Source organism: Lynx rufus, unplaced genomic scaffold, assembly GCF_022079265.1.
Source record: "Lynx rufus isolate CCGP_SWC_20201006 ecotype Redwood Valley unplaced genomic scaffold, mLynRuf1.p SCAF_6, whole genome shotgun sequence".
NCBI classification, from domain to species: Eukaryota; Metazoa; Chordata; class Mammalia; order Carnivora; family Felidae; genus Lynx; species Lynx rufus.
Genome location: NW_025814878.1, coordinates 8,910,611 through 8,929,201, shown reverse-complemented (window position 1 = coordinate 8,929,201; position 18,591 = coordinate 8,910,611). Strand labels below are relative to the sequence as shown.

The following is an 18,591-nucleotide window of genomic DNA, read 5'->3' as shown; positions in this document are numbered from 1 at the left end:
GTTTTCAAACTTACTATTCTCAAAGCACATTTTAATGATTCTCAGTATCTGCAACAACTATTTAAGGTTTAAAGAAATTATATATGTATGTTTTATCCTCCCTCCCTCTTATCCCATCCACAAGAAAAAGCATTCCCTTCAGAGAGGCGGCGTATGAGGTCGGCAGCATATGAACTTTCATTGCCAAGCAGGGAAACGAACTAATGTAAGGACGGTACATGCTGGGCTCCTGCTGGCATCCCCTCCCCGGAGGGCCTGTCCTGCCCATCCCGTAGTCTGCAGGAGTTAGCCAGGGAGAAAGAGCGGCCACAGGTGACAGTGCCCGGTCAATGCCCAGTGCACAGGGGAGTAAGAGTGATAGCTGATTTGAAGGCAGTGGCCTGAGGTAAGAGAGTGCTCTGTAGGGTCAAACAGCAGCGATGTCATTCTATATGAGTACAGTGATGACAGGCACACAGGAAACCAAGCAGTAAGTGCTAGAAAAAGAGGCTTATGTGTACACATCAGACAGACCACTGATACTATGCTGAACGAAAGGAAAACAACTTAATAGTTTACAAATTTACCACTTTGCTATCTTTCTCTTTGTTTTCTTTTTAATCCCTTAGAATATGTTGGGAGAAGCAGGATAAAGAGAGAAAGGGAAGACACAAGGCAGCGACAATGGGTCAGGGAGGCTGGCTTGAAGGTAAAATCATTCTATAAAATATATTCACATGGATATTTATGTAATAGAATTTTTTAAATCATTTGGTTATATACCAACTAATCCAGAAATGCGTTATCCACAGGCAAGTTTAATTAAGTTGAAAATAAAGCGGGTTAAGATAATTTTAAATATTTAAAAATAATTAAATGTAAACAATATATAGCAATATCCCAGGATGATGTTCACATTTGTTTTTAATTTTATCAAACTAAAGAGAATATGAAAGATGGGTTAAATTCATTCCTTACCTGAAGATTGTCTACCTGAACTTGTACAGCTTCTAAAGAACCAGTCAGCAGGCGGAAGCGGGAAAGAGAATATCTGGCCTCCATGAGGTAACTGTTTATCTCATCAAAGGCCTCCTTGTGATTGTTCCATTGGTCAAACACGGACTTCAACAGTATCTTGAACTGCCCAACCTATTGAAAGAGACAGAAACTTCTTATAATTGCATAATATTCAAAATGATGGAGGGGCGCCTGGGTGGCTCAGTCGGTTAAGTGTCTGACTTCAGCTCGGGTCACGATCTCACAGTTTGTGAGTTCAACATCGGACTCTGTGCTGACAGCTCGGAGCCTGGAGCCTGCTTTGGATTCGGTGTCTCCCTCTCTCTCTGCCCCTCCTAGCTTGTGCTCTGTATGTCTCTCTCTCAAAAATAAATAAACAACAACAAAAAATGATAGAATATATATTGAATTGATGGAAGCAACATTAGTATCTAAGAACTTCATCAGGGTTTCAGGCATTATAAATAAACTAGAAAAAAAAGATTTGAAAATATGTAGCAATATTGAAATTTATGTCTTTCATACTTTTGACTACTGTCTAAATTTAAATGCTTAAAAATGTAATATAGGACCTTTGTATGTAATACACATAATATACATTCTATGTATCTATATAATATAAAAGTGATAAAAGGTCAATATATTTAATACCACAGTTTAGGAAATATATTAAATGAGGGTTTTAAATGCATGAACTCATTCAATCCTTATAATAACCTTATGAGGTGGCTGTAATTATTATCTCCATCTTATAGATAAAAAACCTGAGACACCTCAGGTTATGAAAATCACCTGAGATCCTACTATCAGAATATGAGAGTTCTAGATTTGAATCTACGCACTCTGGTCCCAAGAAATGAAATAAAAAATATCTATTTATCCCCTTCCTTCCTTCTTTCCTTCCTTCCTTCCTTCCTTCCTTCCTTCCTTCCTTCCTTCCTTCCCTCCCTCCCTCCCTCCCTCCTTCCTTCCTTCCATCACACGTATGCATGCTCTCTTCTCTCTCTCTCTCTCTCTCTCTCTCTCTCTCTCACACACACACACACATGCACACAAACCCTCAAATTCCTATCTTAAGACAAAACATCTAAGAACATTCTTTCCCTAGACTTATCTGCAATAGAAAATGTTAATTCTTAGTTTGATCTGTATCATTTATAAAGATATCTACTTTGGACTTCCTGGATGTCACCCTTAATCCTCTAAATGTAATCTTTTGAATAAGGAGTAAGTATGGCCATAATTAAGAAAATAGATCATATAAATTAATTTGTCCCTGCTTTCTCCGATTTTGTTCTTAGCATAAACGAAAAATGCTGAAACCAACCAAACTACTATCGAATAGGCCACAGGGTTACAAAAGTGCTGTCTCACAAATGGTATAAAGCACAGAGGCGCAGACCGGAGAGGGGGCGGACTTCACCCAGAAAGTCAGGGGAGGACAGGAAAAAAAAGCCAGGAGATTAATCAGAATTTTTAAACAGTCTATTTAGTTTTTGTATCATTTTTGTTGGTTTTTCATGAAAAGATGTTTCTGTGAAAGAATCACTTAATTGATAAGAGTAAATTATTTCCCAGATTTGTAATTGTTTATAAAAATGCATAAAATAAAATGAAATAAAATAGATTTAAAACTGGGTTAAAGACAAGGTAAGGACAGACTCGAAGGCTGCACCTGGACGAGTACATAGACTGTAAGGAGCTGTTTGCTGTGCTCCAAGGGTCCCAGTCACCTAACCTGCTTGTGCCTTAGCCCGCATCTCTGCAAAGTATGGATGGTAACTACTCACACAGGTGTGTACAGAGCAGTATCTGTTGTTACATGTATTTATTATTGGAGGATTCAGCACTCCATTTGGCATGTATTTATCAAATGTCTTCATAGAGCTTACATTTTAGTGAGAGAAATTTAAACAAGTGGGCTGTATCCTCAGTTAGAAATTGATAAATAATATAGATAAAAGCAAAGCAGAGAAGAGAGTCAGGGAGGGTGAGATAGGGATGTGGAAGCTGTCATTTAAAACAAAGTAGACAGGAAAGCCCTCACTGAGATGATGAACTTGAACAAGAAATTTGAGGAGAGGGAGTAGCCCATGAGGATACTGGGAGAGGGTGTTCCAGATGGAGGGAACAGTCAATGCAGAGTCCCTGGGTGTGGAACGGGCCATTGGAGTTCAAGAGTACGGAGAGATCAAAAGCAATAGGAACCTGTGGGACAGCAGCAGAGGACAGGTCAAAGGGACTATGGGAGCCCAGGTCATGGGGCCAAGTTTTGGCCTCATTCTGAACTAGGCAAGAAGCTATCGAGGGGTTCTAAGCAGATGACTAGTTTTATCTGGCTTCCATTTAACAGGACCTCTCTCTGGCATGGAGGCCACGGAAATAACCAAAGCCAGCAATGATGCTGACTTGGACCGAGGTGCAGGCTACAGAGATGGGGGAGAGGCTGGATTCTAGATCTCTTCTGAAAAGAAGGCTGACAAAATTGCTGAGGGACCAGACATGGGGAATGAGAGAAAGAGAAGAGTGAAGAATGACCACACAGTCTTCTGTCTAAGCAACCGGGCAGAGCCATCAATCACTGAGATGGCAGAAAGCATAGGTTTGTGGGGCAAGAGTTAGGAGTTGGCTTCGGCATGCAAGTTTGAGATGTCTACTGGTCCTGTAAGAAGAGATGTCTATAAGTTGCATCTCTCTCTCTGTCTCTGTCTAGACTTTAGGAAAGAAATCCAGGCTGGGGAGACACATTTGAGAACTGTCTGTACCTAGGTGGTATCTATGGACATGGGAATGGATGAGACTATTAAGAGAGTAATGTTCATGATAATGTCTGTTATAGGAAATATCCAAAGCTAGACTTTTTTTTTTTAAGGGAGATTAATAAAGTAGACTTAGTACAAAGAGATAAGGTTGATATTCTGTAACTACTCAGCTATTTCAGGAAAACCAAAACCCATGACACATGTGGACACGAGAAGAAAAACATGGTCTTAATGTCAGGTCTCTGCAAGCAGTTATTACCATGTGGTCTAAATTTGCCCAGGTTTGGTTGAGCTCCCGCAGCGTGCTCATGACAACACCAGAGACTTCTTCTTTCTTGTTCTGAATCAAAGCAAGTCCATTCTGCTCAATTTTCTCTACTTCTTTTTCTTTTGCTCTAATCAAATCTTCTAGATCCTGAGAGATTAAAAACAGTCACTTTAAATTGTTCTATTACAGAACTCTGCAGTCCACTGAAATTGAGCCATTACAGTCTCATATCCTCGCAATTTTTTATTGATACAAAAAATTTGTCATTTTCAGGAGAGCATTTTCACACAGCATTACTTGTTCCTACATTAAATTTTTTAAAATAGTCCTTTTATTCCAAGATAAATTAGCATAACTTTTAAAAAGCAAAATTTGATTACCTACTAGATAAAGACATAGCACCAGGTAAGTTTTTTTAAGGATTCAGAAGGAAAGAAATATATGTGAAAAATAATAACATGATTTATGTTCTTAAAATCATATATCCTGTGTTGGAAAAGTTACACAGTCCTAGGCTGACATGCAATAGAATGGAATTCTGGGCCCAGTCAGTTAAGCATCCGACTTTGGCTCAGGTCATGATCTCACGGTTACGAGTTCCAGCCCCGCGACGGGCTCTGTGCTGACAGCTCAGAGCCTGGAGCCTGCTTTGAATTCTGTGTCTCCCTCTCTCTTTGACACTCACCCACTTGCACTCTGTCTCTGTCTCTCAAAAATTAATAAACATTGAAAAAAAAAAAAGAACTAGATATGTAGGTATGTAGCCATGGAGGTTAAAGTGAAGAAAATTCTAAAATAATATATATGAAATATATATAATGAATATATGGAATGTCTTTTAAAGCTGTTAAAAACTTGGTTCACATAGGATAGTATTATTATAGTCAACTATTTGGTAATCAGCCATGAGTCAGTACCAATTTATTTATTTTTCTCTCCTTAATTATCATGAAGCTATTTTTTTCTTGATGTAGTAATTAGAAATTCATGCAATTAGTAGCCTGAAGAGATCACTTTCATTTTTAATATTGTTCTTTCATTTCCACTTCATAATTCTGTCAATATTTTGACAGCTTTGATAATTAACCAGAGAATGAATATAATGATTACTAGGGTTATAGGTCCTCTATGCAGTATAGAAAACACCATTAATTTCACTATTTAAGGATTTCTCTCTCTACTTCTTTAAAAGATTAACCATAATGTCTCTAATAGGATTCTAAAATCCAACCATTGGAAATAAATTTATCCTTATTTACCCATAGATGTTAACTTTTTTTAGTGAGCAATATTAAATGAATGACCCATTGCTTCAAAACACATCCCTAAAATGCCCTGCACATTTATGTTGGCATAAAAGCAAAATCCAGGAAGGAAACAGGACTGAAATATATATTTTGTGCAAAATGAAAGTGTGTTTTCCTTTCCTTTCAATAATAATTAAAAGATGATTCTGTTTCTGATCACTGACGAAAGAAGCCAAACCTAACATTTTTTTGCTATAATAAATCATTCTTAACTTGAGTTAATTCATAAGTATCATTTTTTATGTTGGTTTAAATGAATAAATCACCTCTGAAAGAGTGGGAAAGTATTCAAGATGTTCTAAACAAAATAATGGTTGAATCCAGTCACCGATTTAAGTCTGCTGGCTTGAACATCACACTTTGGTCCAGAGGAACAATTTCTCAAAAATGACAATAAATTTTTATCAAGGTTTATGGTACTGCCAAATAGAACCTGCCGTTAAGCTGTGGTGATTTATACGTGATGCCCCAAAATAACTGCGTGGGTTACTTTCATTCTGTTCTTTGTTTCAAAAAAAAAAAAATGACTAAATTTGAAATCACTAATTGGGATTGGTGTGAAGTTCTTTAAACCACATTTCAAGCTTTCCCTCCTGACACTGCCTTGTGTGACCTTCCGGGAGAGACTCAAATTTGGGTCCGAAAAGGAGTAAAACTTGGCCAAACCTCCACTTCGTTTTCTGGTAGTAATATCTCTGTTAAATAAAAGGTACGGTCATGAAAAAAAAGCAAAATGGAAAATGGCAGGCAAAAAGTACATTAATGAGATGAAAAAGAAAGAGGAGCTCTCTGCTCCTCCTCCGCCTGTGCTCTGTCTCTGTCTCTCTCAAAAATAAATAAACATTAAAAAAAATTTTTTTAAAGGGGTGCCTGGGTGGCTCAATCAGTTAAGCATCTGACTTCAGCTCAGGTCATGATCTTGCCATTCCCGAGTTAGAGCCCCACGTCGGGCTCTGTGCTGACAGCTCAGAGCCTGGAGCCTGTTTCAGATTCTGTGTCTACCTACTCTCTGTCCCTCCCCTGTTCATGCTCTGTCTCTGTCTGAAAAATAAATAAATGTTAAAAAAAAAACTTAAAAAAAAAAGTAGGAGAGAAAGAAGTAAAAAGGAAAAGCTAGGGGCACCTGGGTGGCTCAGTCACTTAAGTGCCCAACTTTCGTTCAAGTCATGATCTCATGGTTTATGAGTTCAAGCCCTGTGTCAGGCTCTATGCTGATAGCTCAGAGCCTGAAGCCTGCTTCGGATTCTGTGTCTCCCTCTCCCTCTGCCCCTCCCCAACTCATGCTCTTCTGAAAAATAAATAAAAATTAAAGATGAATTTTTTTAAAAAGGAAAAGTTAATGCATTATTTCACTTCTAACAGTAAAGTTTATCACAATGACAGAACAAAGAAGCACTAATGTTGCTAATTATATTTCATTTTAATGGAAACACTCAGGAGCTTAAGAGGTCAGACTTCTCATCCCTCAAAGTTAAATTGTGAAATTCTGGATTTTTTGGCGCATTTTGATAGACAAAAATTGATGGCCGAAATTAGAAACACTACTGGCTCCTGGAAACCCGGAAATGCTATGAGGCTAGGTGAGGCATAATTTTGGTCTTCAGTCTTTTATACACCCATCTTCTGATGAGAAGCATATTTTTAATTTCAGGGTATTTCTCTATATGTTGGTTCTGCCGTATTTATGCACGCTGGAAATTACAATCTATTAGCGCGTCAGCCCAGCACAAAGGTATCTGCTCTTCCGTTTCTAAATGGAAAAGCTTTGACTGAGAGTTTAAATAGATCTTTCTTTACATCTGCCCCCAGAAAAAATTGCCAGTTGGAAGGAAGATTGTTATGAAAGGCCTTTCTTTTCGGAGTCTACAATATAAAAACAAGATTTGGGGAAAGGTGCGTTCCTGTAGAGTTATTTTATAGTTGAGTCTTCGGCTGTTCTTGGGAAACACTACAGAGAACCATCACAGCTGCTCCGTGTATTAGAAATCACTGAACTATTTCAAAATTTTATTACAGCATTACCTGCAATAACTCACTTTCTTTTGCATAAACAAGAATACCTGAGCAAATATTGAGTGTTCCTAAGTCACTGGAAACCATTTAGAGCATGTTCACTCCACTTGCAGGAGAGACTCTCACCATTAAGGGTAGAATGAGCGGATGCTGCTGGAGCTTCCCAGAGGACGTGGGAGAAAGTAACGCTGTTGTCTGAGGAGCACTCTGCTCCTTAGAGTTGAAAACAGAACTCAGTCAAGCCTCTAGCGCTAACGTCCATTTGTGGGAAATACAGGGGATACAGAGGACATCTTAAAGGAAGTCCACAGGCTAATCCTGAACATGGGACCAGTCTACAGATTCTGCAACAAGTTAGTTTTATTAACAAATACTGAGGAGGCTTAAGAGATCTAATAACAATTGTAGCATGTGGACATTGTTGTATCCCTATGTGAATAAATTAACCGGAAAAAAAAGAGACGTTTTAAAGAAAATTGTAGAGACGGTGTTATGAGCTGAGCATTGAATAGCATTAAGGGATTATTGTCAAAGTTTTTGTGGTGATAAGGATGTTATGTTTATGTATGAAAATGTCAACTTCTTAGAGATGTGTATTGTAGCATGCAGGAATAAAATGACATGATGTCTGGGATTCACTATAAAATATTAAAAAAAAAGGAGTAATTCAGGAAAATATGTCAAAATGTTTAAGTATTAAATCTGATGAGCAGCCTGTAGGAGTTGGTAGCACTGTGTCTACCTCAGAGCGTGTCTCAAGATTCTCATAATTTCAAATTATTTTAAATAGGTGAAAAACATAATAGTTAAAAAAAAAAACCTCATAAACTCACATAATCAGAGAAATTCATTACCAAATACAACTTTTTTCAGTATTTAACTCTCAGCTCCCAGGGCCAGAAAACTCCTTTGGCACCTGCCACGAAACTATGACAAATGCCTGTCAGCCCCCCGGGCAACGTACCTGACAGTCTTTCATTGCGCTTTGAACTGAAGCCTGATCTCCAATTCGATGCTGTTGTTTTAGTTTGTTTTCCTGGGTTTCATACCAAGTTTTCAGACTTTGCACATTATTTTCATATTCTGACCAAGATTCCAATAAGCCTTCCAACAGCTGGATCTGAACACACATAATGAAATGAAGTTTGCAATTTTATTTTAAAATCAAATCACTGGCACTCAAGCCACCATTTCCTCCAATTACTCAAGCCACTACTCCCTCTAAATTAAGAGCTTTTAAGATACAGCTTATTGTATAGAGGATTAAAAAACAAATCTTATAAAGTATAAGTCGGTGACTAACTAGTATTGGTAATTAAGTAAAGTCAACTTGGAAAGGCAAAAGAAGTTAAGGGGCACCTTTAAAAAAGTAAAACAATGTACAATGGGTGAAGAGTAGAAGACGAATAAGAGAAAATCATGAACAAGAGTGAAGAATATTTAGCGCAATGGGGTTCAGTGGTGTCCCCTTCAGAAACGTTTGTGTGCTATGTGAAGCTATACTGCTTGTGAAATGAGTTTTCTTTACAGACCGTCCCTGGTCTTGGCATGTTGGACAGCAAGAGCCACGTGGCTTACCTTCTCAGTCACTAGGCCCTGCAGGATTTGCCAACTTTTATTCATGGCTCCAAGTTGCTCAGCAAAATCAGTCTTGTCACTGCGTTTACTTTCCACATCCTGACTGCTGATTTGTAGCACGGACTGATTCACAAAATCAACTGTCAACTGTTTACAGTTAATATCTATCTTAAAACCCTGAAAAGTGAAGGGAGGAAATAAAGAAACAAGGTTATGCACATAAATGTCTTATATTTTATCAGGAATTGGAAAGCCTTAAACAACTTTAATCTTATCATTTCTGTGATTTAGTCCAAATGACACAATCTGCTTATAATTCTATAACTCGTTATTATCAGAAATTGAATATATACATATATGAACATACTGAATTTATAAAAGTATAAATTACTGACTTGAATATATAAAAATTTATAAAATTTTGAATTTATTAATATATTGAATATAAATATATGTATACATTTTAGGTAGAGAATGTATGTAGAATTGGATAAATTGTCTAACCTCACTATAACATACTCATAAATTATAGCATTTATTTTTATTATTTTTTAAATGACACAAAATCTTATTCAGAATTATTCCTGGGGCACCTGGGTGGCTCAGTTGATTAACCGACCGACTCTTGATTTCTGCTCAGGTCATGATCTTGCAATTCATGGGTTCGAGCCCCGCATCGAGCCGTGCACTGACAGAGTGGAGCCTGCTTAGGATCCTCTGTCTCCCTCTCTCTCTGCCCTCCCCCTGCTGGCTTGCCCTCTCTGTCTCTCTCTCTCTCTCAGAATAAATAAACATTGAAAAAAATTTTTAAAAATTATTCCTAACACCGGACAGCTTTTCTATGTCTACAACTAGGGAGGCAGTTTTTTTTTACCCTTGTACCCTTATCTGGTCACTATGTATGAAACATCCACTCCAAAATCTGATGTGCATAATTTGAGTTTTGAGTTCTTTTGAATGAGCTAGTCCTAAAATATGAAAAGTTAAAAGAAAAAAAAAATTCCACTACCTTGTATTTCTGAAGGTATTCATGAAATGCCTTGTAACCTATCGAATTTTTTATGTTCTCTTCATCCTTTTGAATAACATTTTCCATTAGAGAAATCCAAGTCGTCAGTTCAGAAATGGCATGGCGGGACGGCAGCTTATCCATCTGGAGCTGCCCAAGTAAGAGACAGAATGAAGGCACAAGGGTTAAAATTCAAACCAACTTTCTGCCAACCCCAAAACCCTATGTTAATATTTATTGACGTGCCAAAAGAGATAACACTTCTTAATGACATTTTTGGATCTTAACCTTATTACAAGCTTGAAATTAAACATCAGGCAAACAATGAACAATAATAGGCATCTTATGTTCACTTGACATCCAATACTATAAACATTGTATAAACACTAACTAATTAATCAAAATACCAGCAAGAAGGAAATATTATTCTTATTTTATAGCTAGTTTTATGAGTTAAAAAAAACCTAACTACAAAACATTCAACAGATGTATTTTATTAATTATCTTGTAAAAATTTCTGTGTATTATGACTCAGGAATGTTAAAGGAAGAAAGAAAAATACCACATTACAAACTATCATTTTCTAGATTTTTGGCACTCTAATATTTATTCCTAAGAGCATGGCCAATTTCCTTACTCTTTAACTAAAATATAGTTAGATTTATGAATCTTACTTAATCTAACATACGTTTTTGCAGTTACTTATTACAATGATTTGGAGGAACAAGGGCAATCATTTACAATATTTATGAACTTCTATGTGGTGCAGAAAGATATAGAGATGATTGCGAGATATTTCCTGCCCCTCCTGGAAATATATAGTTGTTGACTAGGAGGGATAAGACCCAAACATTAAACACAGCTATCATACCTGGTAGAGCGATGAATATCAAAGAGAGGTAAATATACATTGTCTGGGATCCAGGGAAGGGAGGTATATTTCCAGAGAAGGGAAGTACTTAAATTTATTGAATGCCAGTTGCTCTATTATGGGCGAGATTATAAGTCTTGAAAATACATTGTGATTGAATTCTTGTAACTATTCACTTTATGAGGGAAGTGGAGCGACCCACATTTTACAAAGAAACAGTTTACACAAGGCCAGATGAAGTTTCTACTACAACTACACACACACACACACACACACACACACACACACACACACTAAAGAAGTTGTCCTTGGAAGAAATGACATTTGTAGGTATGGCTTTGTAGAACAGCTCACCTTTAGTGTGCAGAACAATGGAAGAGAGAAAAGGCAAACTGTCCATGACAGAGCAGATCTCCATTTGAAAGCAAAAGCAGATTAGCACTCTTTCCATTGACTACTGCTTAAATCAATGGTTATGAATTAAACCTATGATTATTTCTATACCTGGTGGAGCTTTTCCTGTACAGTCGGAATATTTGTCAGCAGATCAGTCCACTGGCTGTCAATGTGTGACAGTTCTGAACGTAGGGAAGCCGTGTCCACTTTCTTTAATCGAAGAAGCTGATTTCCGATGCTCAGAACAGATGATTTCAGGGAAGATTTCGCATCCACTTCTTTGGAAAACTCCTAAAAGGAGCAGCAATGTTCAAATCAGGATTAAATAGTTAGACCTTTAATTTAAGAAAAGAGAACCATTTACTACATAAACAATTTTTCTATACGTCTTCAAGAGGAGTTATGCTAAGCACTCCAGAGGACCAAAAAAAAAAAAAAAAAAAGAAAGTATACCGTTGCCTCGAATGAAAGCCAACAATGAAGCCATTCCTTGAAAATTACTTTAATGAGGCAATGTTGAACCCTAGTATTTTGCATAATTATTGACCACACATAGTTAACATTGACAAATTCTCTTCAGCTTGGCTTACTAAGTATATAAAATTGAATCAAATGTTTTAGATTCTTAGGCTTACCAGGAAAGCATTTAGATGATCACGGACCATTTCCAGTTCTTGTGGGACTGTCACAGACTGTTGAGTCCAAAATTCTAGCCTGTCTTTTGCAGACTGTAACCAGTGAATAAGTTCTGCAGATTCGCTTTGATATCTGTAATTATATTAATGCATCTATCAAGTAAACCTCTGATACCTCCTTTCTGCTAACCCATGTTATTCAGCAAGGCCAATTTTAAAACAAGAGATACAACAGGTCTGGGAGAATAATGCCCTGCATGGGACACTCTCAAATTCCCTTCAAATTTAAACATTAAGCAAGCTTCAGCTTTCCCATTTCTAAGCTGAATGCAAAAAAAAAGTATGTATCTTTCTCCTACTCATTCACAATGAGAATATTTAGAAAATATTAGATGACTATTATTAAAAGTTCTTAGAAGTAAAGGTGGCATAGAAATAGAGTACTTCATGATGTAAAATCAACCCTCCACTTCTCCTGAATACTTCCCATTGCCCTTACTTTCTCGAACATACTTTCATTCTATGTCCCCTTCTAAGGTTTTCCTGTGAACACCCATGTACAGCCAATAGGCAAGGGAGGATCAGAGCTCAAAGGTAAGGGGCATTGGGTACCTGCTTCCCTGCCCACTTCTACTTGCGTGTTTATACAATTGTCCAAGAATCTAAGGGAGGGAAGCCTTTGTTTTCACCTTTATTTTCCAAATTACAAGATAAGTGCCTAGGGGGACCTTATCTTCTTTAAGCCCATACCCACTAGTGTTAGAAAGAGCCCGCAGCACTAATCTAAAACTATGTGTAACAGCCATTGTATTACCTGGTCCAGTGTTTCAGTACTGTTTCCAATCTGTGAAGTTCCTTCGACACTTTGTTGGTATTATCCAACCACTGTTCTCCCAGTTGATTGAGCTGGCTTTCTAGATCTGAGCAGCTAATGGATATGAGCAGTCGTTTCCCATCATCTAACACCTGATATAATTTGGGCTGGTATTCATGAAGGCTGGATTTCAAATGCTAAAATTGATTGAAAATACCAGGTTAAAACTTTGGATGATGCATTTTTTTTCTCTTCAAGAATTATAGTTTCTCTGGTGCTCGTAATGTTCCGTTCCCTACTAGTCAGAATTCAACCGTTTGCACCCAAGAAACGTTGAGATGGCTCACCTATATTTAAGTATAGATGCCCTTCTTTTTTCTTTTTTTTTTTCTGTAGTAACTTTAGGTACATTTAAAACTATCAAGCTGTAACACCAACATGCACCACAGAAAATGCTCAGTTGAATTTTCAAAAAGAGATCTCACATTAAATAAAGAAAAAAGAGGGCGCCTGGGTGGCTCAGTTGGTCACATGGCCGACTTTGGCTCAAGTCAGGATCTCGCGGTTCGTGGGTTCGAGCACCCGCGTCGGGCTCTGTGCTGACAGCTCAGAGCCTGGAGCCCGCTTCGAATTCTCTGTCTCCCTCTCTCTCTCTGCCCCTCCCCTGCTCACACTCAGCCTCTCTATCAAAAGTAAATAAACAGGAAAAAAAAAAGAAGAAAAAAGATCTTATGTTCCTATTATAAAACAAATACTTAAAATCTATCTGCTTTCAACAATGTTAATAGCTTGAAATAAAAGTAAAAGTACTTAATAAAATATTTGACTACAAGTTTGTTTAGATTCAGTTAAAACCACAGGGAAGTTTCAAAAGGAAATGTGGCAACTTTTCACACTGAGATGCCATTGGACGCTGACCTGGTAGAGTGTTATCCGGTCGATGAGCCTCTCCTCGCTCTCCTCCACCAATCCCACACTTGGGATGCTACTTTCCACCACCTCCAGCTGTTTGCTGAGCGCCTGGTGGTCTTCATCCAGATGAGACCATGTCTAGAAACACAGTATCAGTCTGTAAGCTAAAAAATTCTTATTATGGGGCACCCAGGTGGCTCATTCAGTTGAACGTCCGACTTCAGTTCAGGTCATGATCTCGCGGTCTGTGAGTTCGAGCCCCGTGTCAGGCTCTGTGCTGACAGCTCAGAACCTGGAGCCTGCTTCGGATTCTGTGTCTCCCCCTCTCTCTGCCCCTTCCCCACTCATATTCTCTCTCTCTCTCTCTCTCTCAAAAATAAATAAAAACTTAAAAAAAATCCTCATTAAAGAACCACGATCTTCTTTTTGTGCAAAGTACGCATTCAACAGATTCACTTCAAAGTTATGTTGGAAGGGCGCCTGAGTGGCTCAAGTCAGTTAAGCACCCCACTCTTGATTTTGGCTCAGGTCACGATCTCATGGTTCATGAGTTCGAGTTCAAGCCCTGTGTCAGGCTCTGAGCTGGGATTCTCTCTCTTCCTCTCTCTTTGCCCCTCTTCTGCTCTCTCTTTCTCTCTCTCTCTCTCTCTCACTCAAAACAAATTAAAAAATAAAAAATACATAGTTAGTTGGAGATGTTTGTGTTTGGTTTGCTTTGGGAAGCAAAAGATGGCTTTGAAGCAAGTAATCAGATGGCGACCCTGAAAAGCATTGCAAACACGCTTGGGTGTCTATAACCAACCAGCAGTATGAGCGTGGGCAAGTTACGAAACTTCTCTGAACCTCAGAGAAGTTTAATTTATAACATGTATAACATTAAAAATGTTTAATTTATAACATTAAACAAATGGGGATAATAACAACTATCTTGTCCATCGTGAGGATGAAATGATAATGTACATAGTGCATCTGGAACATATCAGGCATCTGATATGCGTGGTTTCATTCTTTACCACAGTAATGATGAGGGCATGATTTCAGCAAAAGGGCAGGGTGTGTTTACTTCATGTAGTAAAGCAAAGTAAATATGTTACATTCACAACAAAAAAAGCTACCACAAACATTTAATAAATATACATATATAGCATAGACATTCTACTAAGGAGAAATCCCAAACCACTTGCTCCTAAATTCTCATTTTTATTTTATTTGAAACTGGAAAGTCTTCTTAAAAATCATGTGAAGTCTTTTTCAATAATGGATAGCAAAGATCGGCCACTCTTTAGTCTCACTGTCAAAACCCCAAATACCATCACGCCCTGTCCAAAGTCAGTATTCGATAAATCTAGCTGACTCACGGCATGGCACAGCCTTTTCCAAACATAAATAGGAAATACAAGGGAAACAAGACAGAACACGAGGCTGAGTCTGAGGGACTCCAAGAATTGGGAGTTCCAATTCTGAGGTGAATTGCACGAATAAATACATCTTCCATTAAGGGTATGCTTTGCAGTTGAGTCTGCTGTAGGAAAGATGTTACATCAGGAGTCTCACCTCTAGAATGTACTCCAACTCCACACCCCTCTTGTGGGCCCGTTTCAGTACAGCTGAAGCCTGTGTCATCAGTTCTGTGTGGAACTGCGTTTCTTGTAGGACCGCAAAGTTGATTATCTTTCTGAAGAGTGTCTCCGTCAGGATCATATGAGATTCCAGGCCTTGAAAGTATTCCTGCAATTTGTCAGGTAGAAAGAGGTCAGGGACTCATTCATATACCACCTTACAATAAAAGCCGCTTCACATGTAAAAGCTGATGGAACTCAGGCAATATATGAGCATTATCTTCCCACCTCTGCAAGACCCTGCCTCACGTAGGCACTCATGGCTTCCTGCAGAGACGGGAACTCCAGTCTCTTAATTGGCCTCTCATCCCTCCCCTCAAGTGCACTGACATGTGATGTGCTGTAGATACTCTGTCCCTGCAAACAGAGCCCTTCGGATGGGACCAGCTGTTGATAAAACTCCTCTGCTCTCCAAATGCCTCATCCCTGTATACGATCTGGAAGACTCTCATTAACTCCACCACACAAATTGGCCTCCCTTGTCCCTCAGACACATTGGCAACCAGTCTCCCCTCTTTGGCCTCTGTGTATATGCCATACTTCCCAAGATGTCCTCACTTGACACATTCATGACTTTCCTTCCTTTATGGTTGGGCTTGAACTCTACTCTTCCGAATTCCCAGAGCATTTGTTGTGCTCCAATACTCACTGCCAAGCACAGCCTGACATGTACGGATTGCTGTTACGCAGTTTTAAATTTCCCTTTTATTATACTTACACACGACAGAATGGTAGGCCTTGCACAGTCCTACAAATGTATTTTTAAATGTTAATTTTTTATGTGTAACAGGCCCCAGAGGAGGGAGACAGAGCTCATCCCATTTCCTGTTCCCTCCACTGTGGTTAGGGCTGAAGGGCTGGGAGTTGATAACAATATTTAGTGTGTGCTATATGCTAAAACTCTACCAATGCTTTACTGACCAACTCAGTTAACCTTGTAACAATTCTATGAGGTAGGTAGTTTTAGTTCCCATTTTGTGGGTGAGGACCCTGAACCACCCAGTCTATATAGAACATGTTCACTATAGAGCTCTCCCTCAGAAAACGTCTGGTCAACAGAAGCCAGTATCTTCATTTTTCACTGACAACTATTAAATCATAGACTCTTCAAGTGGGAAGAGAACTTGGAGGTCATTTAGCCCAACATGCACCAAAAACTGATATTCCTTTTACAACCCAATCTCCTGCTAATGGCCTTGGATGGTCTTCCCATGGCCAGGAGAGTTATCTGTTCCATGCAACCAAATCCTTCTAGAGTTCTTTACCTATTGAGCCTACGTCTCTGTTATTTACGCTCATTGATCCTAGCTTCCTCTCTGGAATAACTCAGCATGATACTTTATTGCTGTTGTCAAAGATTTGAGGAAAACCAGCTGTGAACTTTAAAGCAATGTTTTCAAAGCCAAATGATAAGGCTTTAATAAATCACAAAGTTTTGGACAAAACTCCCTGGGAAAAATAGCAAGAAGTGCAATTCCCCCTCCCCCCAAAATTTACCTTTATAAGACACCACATGTTAAGAGCTACATGTTAACTAGCATAATGTTAACTATCTATAATCCAACGGGATTTTCAAAGTTTCCATGCATATGACATTCCTACAGTCTGAGAGTTTGGGTTTCTAGACTGGCAAACTCTTCTTTCTGTAATCATTTTAATAATGCAAGAGTTATTTGTTGTGTGCACATTAAACAGGCATTCCTTTATTAAGGAGTAGTGTCTAACCTGAGCTTGGCCATGGAACATGGCAATCTCAGGCCCCCCAGGTTTGATCATGTAGTAAGAGGACTCAGTGTCCCCAAGAATAAACTCTGGAGGCCTACAGCAACCAGAGGAGCATGTACAGCAACCAGAGGAGCATGTACTTAAGGGCCAGAGGAACTGAGTGATACACGTAAGAGACAGAAACCCCATCCCACAGCCGAGTGGGCAGCTCTGCATTCCCAGGGCACAGAGAGGAGCCTTTGTCCAGGGCAACAGAAGGCAGAGAAAACACCTAGGACTAGAGGAATAAATGGGCATAAAAGACACAGAGGACAAAAGCAGAATTAAGAAGGAAGCTGGGCACTTCAAAGAAAGTCCCCAAGTTTCCCACTGGTTGTAATTTATGATAGGAGAAAGCCTGGCTAATACTAGTGAGGAAGTGATAATTAAAATTACTAGGAACGTTGGTATTCTTTTCAACTCACAAAATTATAGAAACCTATCCTCTATAATTTTCCTGGGCTACTGAATGCCCATGGGTTTGAACATACATTTGTTGCTTAATTTTAAAGAGTAATTTATGCAAGGAGGAACTCATAAAAGATTGATAATAATAGGTTTTACTATTTTACTATATATATATATGTGTGTGTGTGTGTGTGTGTGTGTGTGTGTGTGTATAAATAACAGTGATTAAGAACATGCTTTTGCAACTATATACCCCCCCACCTCACCCCCCCCCCCCGTCCCTTTTTACCTTATGTTTGTCAAGCAGTTGTTGAATTTCCTCCTTGGAAGACACAATGATTTTCTGGTCACCTGCCATCTTCTCCTGTCCAGTCTCCAGCAGGTCAGCCAGATCTTGTAGGGCCCTTTCGTACTGACTCTTGAGGGCAAGATTCTGGTTCAGACTACTCCGCCAGGAGCCAATGGTCATCATCAGTTCATCATACATGTCCTACGAAACAGAGACCGTGATACTCACTCTCAGGTCATGTGCTGGCCCTTCTCTGAAAAGCATACTCCCTCCCAAGATCACAACCCACCAAAAATACTCCTTCAGGTATCTGATTGATGGTGATGCTCTGTATGAAAGGCTCTGCCTGCCTTTCTCATGAGCCTCTTCGAAAACTTCCTTCAAAAGGAGGTAGATTCGACAGCTCTCTTCTCAGGGCGTCAAGAGTTTATGGTGCGATGTGGGGTTGAAATGCTGAAAAGTTGTTTGTGTGGCTGAGGGACATGTAAACGTAATTCTAATTTTTTATAATGTTCTTAACATTTACATAGTGTTAGAGTCATTGACTGTAGCATCTTTCATATTTCGTCTGCTACAGAATAATCAGATTTTGGACTATTCCCTAAATAAAGAGCTAGGGAAACAGAGGAGGTTAATGTGAGCAGAAGGACTTTAGGACTTAAAAAGGCAATGTTTTTGCCAAATGTGGTGGAGTAAATAAATAACTATTTAAACTGGAAAGACATTTTAGGAGATGATGATACACCAAACAAAATTTATTTGAACCATATGGACCTGATTAACGTATCATATTAAGGTTTCGCGGGCCAAAATGGTTCAATCTGGAAAAGTTCAACTTTAATGCCTATTTACAACTATGACGTTTGACTCTTACACCTGACATTTAAGCACTGTTGGAAAACCGTCTAAGTGCAAAGTGGGGGCTGTGGGCTAGTGACATTATGAAATGT

At 38.7% G+C, this 18,591-nt stretch overlaps 1 protein-coding gene across 4 annotated transcripts in view; it reads right to left on the bottom strand.

Moving 5' to 3' along the window:
• SYNE1 (spectrin repeat containing nuclear envelope protein 1) overlaps nucleotides 1–18,591 on the bottom strand; it is a 473,246-nt gene that overhangs the window by 93,466 nt on the left and 361,189 nt on the right. For all 4 annotated transcript variants that reach the window (XM_047102923.1, XM_047102922.1, XM_047102925.1 and 1 more), the window contains 11 exons: nucleotides 17,642–17,842; nucleotides 15,116–15,289; nucleotides 13,568–13,699; nucleotides 12,650–12,846; nucleotides 11,836–11,968; nucleotides 11,309–11,491; nucleotides 9,934–10,083; nucleotides 8,925–9,101; nucleotides 8,311–8,466; nucleotides 4,018–4,173; nucleotides 958–1,128 (listed from right to left, as the gene is read on the bottom strand). In XM_047102923.1, the coding sequence (XP_046958879.1) occupies nucleotides 958–1,128; nucleotides 4,018–4,173; nucleotides 8,311–8,466; nucleotides 8,925–9,101; nucleotides 9,934–10,083; nucleotides 11,309–11,491; nucleotides 11,836–11,968; nucleotides 12,650–12,846; nucleotides 13,568–13,699; nucleotides 15,116–15,289; nucleotides 17,642–17,842 (1,830 nt within the window). The remainder of the gene's footprint in view (nucleotides 1–957; nucleotides 1,129–4,017; nucleotides 4,174–8,310; nucleotides 8,467–8,924; nucleotides 9,102–9,933; nucleotides 10,084–11,308; nucleotides 11,492–11,835; nucleotides 11,969–12,649; nucleotides 12,847–13,567; nucleotides 13,700–15,115; nucleotides 15,290–17,641; nucleotides 17,843–18,591) is intronic.